Source organism: Osmerus mordax, chromosome 22 (assembly GCF_038355195.1).
Source record: "Osmerus mordax isolate fOsmMor3 chromosome 22, fOsmMor3.pri, whole genome shotgun sequence".
In the NCBI taxonomy this organism is placed as follows: Eukaryota; Metazoa; Chordata; class Actinopteri; order Osmeriformes; family Osmeridae; genus Osmerus; species Osmerus mordax.
In genome coordinates, this window is record NC_090071.1 from 6,356,463 (window position 1) to 6,366,695 (window position 10,233).

General features: G+C 48.9%; 1 protein-coding gene across 1 annotated transcript in view; it reads left to right on the forward strand.

Annotated features, from left to right (window-relative positions):
- Positions 1–9,740, forward strand: part of ahr2 (aryl hydrocarbon receptor 2) — a gene marked incomplete in the record, with an annotated part of 20,919 nt that extends 11,179 nt beyond the window's left edge. The window contains 8 exon segments of the mRNA XM_067260018.1: positions 303–392; positions 3,205–3,325; positions 3,523–3,668; positions 3,907–4,109; positions 4,207–4,316; positions 4,428–4,569; positions 4,673–6,575; positions 7,379–9,740. Of these exon segments, the coding sequence (XP_067116119.1) occupies positions 303–392; positions 3,205–3,325; positions 3,523–3,668; positions 3,907–4,109; positions 4,207–4,316; positions 4,428–4,569; positions 4,673–6,575; positions 7,379–7,486 (2,823 nt within the window).
- Positions 9,741–10,233: the final 493 nt, after the last annotated feature.

Here is a 10,233-nt window from a genome sequence, read left to right on the forward strand (position 1 = left end):
GTCCCATACAACACTGCTCTCATATTCCTCCGGCCTCAGATTTGGGATGTCCAGCTAGCCTAGTGTCAGACATTACATTTACATTACATTCAGTCATTTAGCAGTCGCTCTTATCCAGAGCGACTTACAGTAAGTACAGGGACATTCTCCCCGAGGCAAGTAGGGTGAAGTGCCTTGCCCAAGGACACAACGTCATTTGGCACGGCCGGGAATCAAACCAGCAACCTTCGGATGACCGGCGCAATTCCCTAACCGCTCAGCCACCTGACATCTGAGCTGGTCCTTGTCTCTGTGCCCTGCAGGCCCTGAACGGCTTCGTCCTGGTGGTCACGGCAGAGGGCTACGTCTTCTACTCCTCCCCCACCATCCAGGACTACCTCGGCTTCCACCAGGTGAGCAGGGGAGCTGTGCCCCCCCAACACTGTGACATTCATGGTCTTCAGGCCCCAGTGGACACTTTTGGACCGTTAATGCAGGAATGGCTGAGAGAAATGTGTTTCCTCATAGAAGGTTAGGTATTTTCCCATGAGTTGTACAAGATGTTGAGCAACTTGTTGTTGAAACTGTTTAAACCTGCCTTCTCCTGACACAGTTCTAGCATTGTTTGTCTTTAGAATGCCTGTGTGCGTCTGTGTGTGTGTGTGTGCGTGTGTGTGTGTGCGTGCATGCGTGTCCATGACAGTACACACACTACACCAGACCACCTCCACCATGGACCATCTAGCCTCGTAGCCCTGAAAATATCAAGTTCAATTCGGACCTAAATCAGGCAGCGGGAGGTGTCCTGTTTCCCAGAGGCCCCTGCCCTGCAGACTGCAGCTGCCCCTTCCTCAGCTGTTTTCCCTCAGCCTGTTCACACCCCGGCCCCGGCTCCATGGCAACGGGCAGACGAGTGCCCGGTGCCAGTGTTTGCCTGCGGCGTTGTTGTCGTACAGTATGTACAACACAGCTCACACCATGCCAACTCGGAGCAGCCGTCTCGACTGGACAAGCACCTCCAAAACCCCCAGTATCCCACCAGGCATAGACCCGGCGGAATATTATATGAAGCCCACTGTTTTAGTCATGTGCTTTGTACTGCGGGACTAGACTTCTCAGTGCGTGTGTGTGTGTGTGTGCTCACCCCGGGCACTTCTCCCCATCGCAGACATATTTCTCCAGACCGCATTTGAAATGGATGTGTTTACAAGTCAAAAGTTCAGACTCAAACTAATGGGCCTCGTGCACACACTATCTGGCACACGGCGTGGCTTGGAGCGGCGTGTCTGAGGGGGCCAGGGGGCAGCAGAGAACCAGATCACACCCACGCCGCTCCTACACGCACACACGCTCGTTTTCAGAGACGTGGGGAGGCGAGGCTCCTTTGAAGAGGTGCGAGGTACACGTTTGAGTCATTCGGGTAAAAAATGCGCGTGGCGTGATTCTCTGTCAGCCCAGAGGACCCAGAGGCACTCGTCACCCTCTGTGTGACACGGGGCATGACCGGGCCAGGGCCAGGAGGCTGAGACACTCGTCACCCTCTGTGTGACACGGGGCGTGACCGGGCCAGGGCCAGGAGGCTGAGACACACACACACACACATACAGTATATTCTGTCCTGCAACCTTGAAATATTTGGCTTTCTCGCACATTTACACCTCAGCATTGCACTTGTAGAAAAAGACGTGCGGTATTCTCTGGGGCTAAGCCGCAGACGACCCCACCACACGTATCAGGCTCACCACATGTCCCACTCAGTGTACTGTGTGTGCTCTGTACAGTCAAATATACAGACAATCAGCTAGGTCACAGCAATCAGCATGTGTGACAAGAGATGAATAGATCTACTATACAGACCGTGCTAAGGTTTTAACATGAGCACAGAACAGATACAGTACACACATCCAGAGGGTGTGATTGGCCTAAAAATCCCCCCCCCCCCCACAATTCCAGAAATTGTTGACCGCTTATGAGGGCCGTGTCTCCGGGCCGAGGAGATCATTAGCGTCGGGGTCAGCGCTGGGAGGAACCTGTTAGTGTAAACAGCGTGCTCCCTGTATCATGCGACGTGTCGCCCTCTCCTTAAAACAGACGGCTGCACAGTGCGGCCCGTGGGGGGGGGCCTGTCTTATGTTGCCAGGAGTCACTCTCCAGGGTTCACCAGCACCACACCCACCTGGGCTTCTCAAAGCTCGACGCAATACAAATCCCCCCCAGCCCCGCTAGATTTGGAGTCGGTGTGGTCCGCCCCTTGTGTGTGCTTAGCGGTGTTGACACGGCCTTTGTGCGGGCTTGTTAGCCAGCGATTGTGTAAGCGGCAGGGTACCGAGGTCCGCTCGACCCGCCCCCCCCGCCCGCCTCAAAACACACACACTTCTCCACCTCCGTCTGACAGCTTGTGTGAGCGCACACGCACGAGCAGGGATGGCCCTGTGTGTTTGCCATTACCTAGTTTGCCTTTGGAGAACCATGGAAAGCCCGTTCCCACTTTGACTGTTAGACTACACTTAGTCTGCAACGCAAACAATGGCGTGCTGTTCACTCTCTCTAACTGAAAGCGAGAACATCCCCTCAGGAGAGGGGCGGAGAGGGTCATGAACCCCTCCCTAACCCTCTTCCTCCCCAGCTGAGCCTTTAGCTCGCCTGACCAGTAGAGGGCAGTGTGAACCTGTTAAATGCCACTGTTGTTTACATTTAGTCATTTAGCAGAGGCTCCTATCCAGAGCGACTTACAGTAAGTACAGGGACATTCCCCCCGAGGCAAGTAGGGTGAAGTGCCTTGCCCAAGGACAAAACGTCATTAGGCACGCAGAGCCGGGTATCGAACCAACAACCTTCTGATTACTAGCCCGACTCCCTAACCGCTCAGCCATCTGACCCCCTGTTTACGTGAACTGGTCTTATTTGAAGTCTTTTTTTCTTACTAACATCCTTTGAACCACTGATCTCACTCAACACTGGTAACAGTTGCGTAGATTAGCGCATTTTGATTGAATCAATCGCCTCATGAATGGATGGGTGGATTATGGAAGTGCTTATGGTGTCATATGTTTACAGAAAGCAGGACTTGGGTTTCTGGCAGTTCATCCACCTCATGTCTAAACCTCTGTCGATTAGCACCACTGTAGAAATGGTATCCTCATCATCCTCACCGCCCCCTTCGCACGCTGACGCCCGGTGTTCCAATCTCTCTGTGCTTCTGTCTGTCTTGATCCCTCCCCTCAGTCGGACGTGGTTCACCAGAGTGTGTTTGAGCTGATCCACACGGACGACAGAGCCGTGTTCAGGAGGGAGCTGCACTTCGCCCTCAACCCCAATCAGTTTGAGGGGGAGCAGGGCTCCGAGGGTGAGCCCACCTCCGTCCACACTCACCACCGGGCGCCGCGCACGTCCTTACCTGGGCCCGCGGCTGCGCACGTCACACATCCCCTGTCTCCCCTCATGTCCTCTGCTCCTTTCCAGCTTTGGAGTTGTGCAAACTGTGCACTGTGCTGTGAAAGGCTGCCAGGTGTAATCCCCGCGTGTGCGTGTGTGACTTTTCAGTAGCCACACAGAGCAACAGCAGTGACATCACCAGCAACATCGTGAGCTACAGCCCTGAGCAGCTTCCCCCTGAGAACTCCTCCTTCCTGGAGAGAAGCTTCGTCTGTCGCTTCCGCTGTCTCCTAGACAACTCCTCGGGCTTCCTGGTAAACACACTTGGGAGAAGTATCTCTCCGACATAAACATGCCCACATAAATAATAGTATACTTGAATAATATTACTATAATAATATCATATTTATTACTTAGTGACCTGTACTGTATATTGCGGAGAGTGAAAATAAAGGTTCACGAAGTTAACCTTTATTAAGTTATTTTATCGTAGTTGTTCACACACAGGAAGAAGCCCCTCTCATGTCTGGGGTGTGTGCTCTGTGTACTTAGGCCCTGAACTTCCATGGGCGTCTGAAGTACCTCCAGGGCCAGACCAAGGTGTCAGAGGACGGGACCATAAGCCACCCCCAGCTGGCCTTGTTTGTCATCGCCACCCCCCTCCAGCCCCCCTCCATCCTGGAGATCAGGGCTAAGACTCTGCTCTTCCAGACCAAGCACAAGCTGGACTTCTCACCCATGGGAATTGACACCAGGTAGAGATTCTTACTGAGACAGACTGTGCTGAAATATGCCCTTTTATAGACATTTGTTGCAAACAGCGTGTTCTTTTTGTCCCTGTGTCTCTGCCAGGGGGAAAGTGGTTCTGGGCTACAGTGAAATAGAGCTGTGCATGCGCGGCTCAGGATACCAGTTCATCCACGCAGCTGACATGATGTACTGTGCAGACAACCATGTGAAAAGTAAGCCCGGCTTAGTAATCGATACCACATCTGACATCAACGAACAGCAAGTTGGTGTTTGTGAGGTAACGGTTTGCCCCGGTGTTATTTGCCCCCTCCCCACTCCACCAGTGATAAAGACAGGGGAGAGTGGCCTCACCGTCTTCAGACTGCTGACCAAAGGGGGGACCTGGGTGTGGGTTCAGGCCAACGCCCGGCTGGTCTACAAGACCGGCAGGCCCGACTTCATCGTGGCCCGACAGAGAGCTCTGACGTAAGTGGAGGGGTTGCCACCCAATCAGAACGCACACACCGTTTTCCCCAAGGCAGCGCTATGGCACTGTACGTGGTGACTAACCGATCCCTGCTCCCTCCAGAAATGAAGAAGGCGAGGAGCATCTCCGTGTGAGGCGACTGCAGCTGCCCTTTAACTTTGCCACGGGTGAGGGAGTTCTGTACGAGGTGGGCCCCTCCCTGGACATAGCAGACATCCCTACCCAGTGCAAAGCCCCCAAGATCAGGAAGGTGGTGGAGGACTTGTCTCTGGACCCCAGCTCTCTCCTGGGCTCCCTGCTCCAGCAGGACCAGTCTTTCTACCAGCAAACCAGCGATCCCAACTCCATGTCCACCCTCAACGACGTGGCCTTCAAGGACAGCCACGCTCTCACCAGCGTGCCCGGAGATACCTGGCAGCATCCGCTGGCCAAGCCCAGCACCCTGCTGAAGGAGGAGGCCACCCTCCAGGACATGATGGAGACCCTGCAGCAGATCATCGGGGACGATAGCGTGTGCTCCACCTTGAACGTGGACCCCGTGGAGCTGAAGGACTGGGAGAACACTCTGCTGAAGGTGAACACCATGAACGCCAACAGCTGTGACCTCCCCGACGACCTCAACGAAATCCTCAGCAGCGACATATTTTCCTACGTGGAGGATCACCTCCTCCAGGTGAGTGGCCTTCAAAGACCTGATCAGCTCCCCTCTCCAGGGGGCCTTGGTCACCCCCTCCTGGAGCCACTACCCTGCCTCCCCATCCTGGATCTGCAGCCCCCACTGCTACCTGGAAACCAGAACTTCAACTGGACCATGGAGCCACAGAGCCAGTTCCTGGGGAACAGAGGGCCTGGTTCTATTGGGAGCATGATGAAGCTGACACACATAGCTCCCCATGTGAGCTCTGGAGCTCTGAACGGCCCCCTTCAGCCGACAGCCACAAACAACACTTTCTCCCTGTCACTGGGAGGAGTTGACCCTCGGCTCAACACTCCTAACAGCTTGGGGCTGAAGACCCAAGCAGGGTTCAACCCTGCCCTGGAAGGGTCATGTTCCCGGATCCAAAACCAACTTATGCAGAACCTCCAAGCCTCCCAAGTTCAGTCCAGCTCTCCGTGGCAGAACGGTCTCGGTTCCGGTTCTCTGAGGCAGATGCAGCCAGGCTCTCAAACCACAGGTAGGCAGCTCCACCCGAGCGCAGTGACTGTTCCAATTCAGAACTTTGTGCAGCAGGGAGTACCTACTCAAGCAATGGGCTTTCAGAACTCTGGGAAGCAATCAAATCACCTTGGCCCCTGTCAGGAAAACCAATGGATGCCATCTATCTCCAAATCAGCCATTTTGGAAACGTACGGCCAGAGTATTTCAAGTCAGCAGGATATCATTGTAGATCCTTTATCCAGAGCTAACTGCTTACAAGAAAAATGTTCCCTTCAGACCCAGAACAACATGAATCAAAGACAGTCTTGGCAGCAACAGCAAGAACAACAACGGCAGCTGCAGCAGCTGCCCATATCGTTACAAAACGGACACAAAGCCATGGACGGCCGTTTTAACAAGGTGCCTGAATTCCAAAGAGACTCTCTTCCGGGACAGGTTCCCCAGAACTCTCAGCACTACCAGGCCATGTACCAGTCTCAAATGCACCCCAATGTGGCCTTCACTCCTCTCGAAGATTTAGGGACCCAGTCTCTGGTTCCTTCCAACAGCTGTATGTTCCAGAGCCAGTCCACAGTCCCTGTCAACAAAGTGCAGGGAAGCAACACAGGCCTGGGCTCCTTGGGCCCTTCCTGTCAGAGGATGATGGCCCCCGAAAGCCAGAGCTCCTCGCAGGCATCCTGTTACTTCCAGAGGAACCCTAACCCTAGTGGTCCTGCAGCGGAAACGTCCGCCAGCCCTCAGGAAGACGCCGCCATCAACGCCGTGTCCTGTCAGCTGACACCGGGTCTCCCCACCGACAGCCTGCTGTCTCAGCAGCACTACCTCAACTGCAACCCGCACACACAGGTAACGGCACGGACACACCGAATTTACACGGAGGGTCACATGATCTCAGGATACGTTCACACTGCTAGCCTTAATGCTCAATTCCCATTGATTTATTAGATACATTCATTCTGCCAGCGCGGAATTGTGACGAATGTCGATCATGGGTGACGTAAAAGTCGCACAAATTCCGATTTGACTGTTTAGACTGAGGTCGCATTGCCAAATATCAGACCTGTACCAGATTTAAAACCACATATGACAGTGGCCCAAGTCTGTTTTGAAAAGGTCAGATTCAGTGCGCTTTGGGCTGTTCACGCTGTCATCCGAGTAACAGACCTGTGTCACATATGAGGGAAAAAGCCAGGATTCAGGGCCACATTCAGCTGCAGTGTGAATGTAGCCTCAGATAAGTGCTAAGGAGCTATGAATGAGCCTTATTTGGATGCATGCCTTACTGCTTACCTCAGACCTGGGTCAGCCACATAGATTAAGTACTTGAAAGTAGAAGGTAATTAAGGTGCATTTGATGTGTCTCACACTTGGCTCTTATGAGCCTGGCCTATTTGTTTCTTGACACCAGGTAAAGTAGGCCTAAATCAAGAGTGCCCTCAAATTTGACAGTGTTAACAAATATCCATTGACGCTGGTTTGGCTTGTATTGAATATAAGTTGCAACAAACATTGAAGGACATCACTGTATTATCACTCTATTAGGAATAGTTCTATTTTAAGTCAAAGCACTGACAGTACAGTACACTAATGCAGTGGCATTACATTGTATTGTTTTTCTGAATCTCTCTGTTTGGTGTTCCTTTTCCCAGATCAAGAGTAGTCCAATGGAGGAAAATGGGTTGTTTCCCCTTCCAACTTTGCCAAGTCAAACTACATATTTCTCAGAGAACAGTCAAACGAACTGCTGTGACTTCTAGGTAGGAATAGCATGTCTAGCAGCAGACAGAGAGAGGCTCTCATCTTTAAACCCGGACAGACGCAGACTGAAAACTTGGTCACCACCAGGAAGCCTTGCCCTGAGGGCGAGGAGAGAGACCAGAACTGTTCTTCTCCTTCCATACTTAAGTCCCACATCTGGAAACAGCCAAAAGAAAAGGAACTTGGACATCAGAAGACATCATGTTCTTGCACCAAATGTCACTGGAGTTTTCCCTTGTCTCCTCAAACCCAGGGGAGGATTAACCCCGACAGTGCTCTTAACCAAACCAAATGATCCATTGTTCTGATTTGTCTGCTCGTTGGACATTGATTCATTTACTGGTGTTAGTATATCAGTTTTTGGAAAAGTAATGTTTTAGGTTTCAGTATAAGGAAAGGTAATGTGAACAGTTTTTATTGACCAACAACAGGTGAGATTATGAAGTAATAGTGATAAAAGTTTTGATGCAAAAAATCAACAGGATTCTATCTGCTTACAGAAAAAAAATCTGGATTCTATTCTGGCAAAGTTAAGAGGAATACTTGCATCTGAAACAATATAATTGTTCATGCATCTGTATAGGATTGTAAAACATAGATGGTGTGAAAACATTGAGAGGATACGAACCGTATGTATAGATGTTACATACTTTGTATGAAGGCAGGCATTCCCCACAATTACAATTGGGTTACTAAGTGTGATAACTTGCAGATTCTTGCAGTAATCTGAAGGAAAGTTGAAAAGATTCATTTTTTCTTAAGATAGATTTCATCATACGTTTCATGTCTTGGACCACCTGGATCCTTGCCACATGCGACAGAAATTCAATTTTTGATATTGTATTATGATTACTCAGAATGTCATGATAAAAAATAACAGCTCTTTTTTTTCTTTGTTTTTGTTGGAAATTGCATATTTTATATTTTTATAAGCATTTAATCAAAGTTTTTTTTGAGCCAGTTGTGTCCTGTTATTTTAAAGTGCCTTTGTTCACCTACATCTGTATTTGTTTGTGCTTCTGTTCGGTAGAAAAAGAAAAGAAAAAAACTAGAAGGAGCGAGGTGCCTAACTGACCCATTAGAGTTCCAGTAGCCAGTTGAAGAGATGTAAATTCGAGATTCTAGTCGATTTGAGATACTGCTCCATTAAATGGTCATGTCTTTCTTGATACAAGATGTTTTGTTTGATATGTTTCATTTCAGACAGATTGCCAAATTGCCAAAGCATAGGATTGATGTTTTATTTTTTGTAGCAATGCTGTCAGTATAATGAACTATAATGTAGCATTAGTCACACAGAAATAATATAAGACAAACAAATAAGAAAGAACCACTATTCAGAACTAGATGTTGATTTTTCTCTCCGATACCAAATTGGGAAAATGTTTTACTTTGTTGTCACTTCTGTGATTCTGTGATTTATTGCCTGTTTTGTTGAAAGGTGGTGTATTTGGAAAACCCACCCTGATTATACAAGGAAGTGATCTACAAGTAAGGCAGCTACTCTCACTAGTCAGCGAATTCAGCATCGATTAAATTCAGGGTGATAAAGAGTTTAGAGAAACGTTAGGCAGGGCAGGGAACTGAAACCACAAGACATTTTCTGTGGAATGGGGATACCAAGTGCCTTAGACTTGTTTAATGTTGAAATAAGACATGGAACATAATTAGTTTGTACTATATTTTTTTTTATAGTTCCTATGTTTGGACATAGTTCCAAGTGGGAAAGCTCTACTTTTGATTAATACAATTTGTCCACTGGTGTGGATAGATTTGTGAAATCTGTCACAGTGCCAATTTTCAAAGTGTAGTGTTTCATTTTCCTGCCTGCAGACTTCTGAACACCTGAAGCACTATTTAAATTACATATATTCATTTCATCCTCCGGAATCGAGATAATATGCAGTATCAATGTATTGTGTATATTGTTATTCATTTGTTATTTTTATGTCACATGGCCTTTATAAGCCATTCACACCTGTCATGTACTTTTGTATATTTCCTGCACAACGTGTGTCTTTAAAACATTCTTGTATGTCTCTTTAGTATGATTAAGTTAATTATGGCTTTTGTTGTATTTTGCTTTTAACCATGTATCAGACGCCATGCTTTACTCATTTCATCTCCACAATATTAAAGAGGTTTTTATGTACTCATAAAGTTTAAGTGGGATCAGATTTGTTTTATGTAGTAGGCCTAATAAATGGAGCAACACTAAGTGCATATCGGTGGCCAGTGCACTATTGGCTTGTTGTTGTGACTTGCAAGTTTCCCCATAGCTTTTTCTTCGTTAATGCTTTCTGTGGCCGCTAGAGGGGCATATGCTCCCCAGGTTTGAGTGAGTTACAAACGTTCATGGCCTGGCCATGAACAAGGGGCACCTGATACTTCGGCATCGTACTCACCTCTGCCGCTGCCACCACATTGCAGGAAATGAAGTGCAAGCATTGAAATATAATTTACGTCTATACAGACGCATTTCATGTCTTTAACGAAGTGTGTGTGCGCTATTCTAACATTGTGAATATGTATGTGATGGAAGATAAATTACAAACTATACATTAGCGTGCAAACGAATCTATATCCTATGATCTCAACGCCCTTTAACCTTTTTAGACCTCTGCCTCTGGCGCGCGTCCGCCAACCGCTTGCGCGCTTTTCTATCCTGACGCGCGTACCACTCCAAACCTCAAGCCTCTGATCCTTGCGCACTCTTGCACAAATCAGTGCCGGTTGCCTGGCCAGT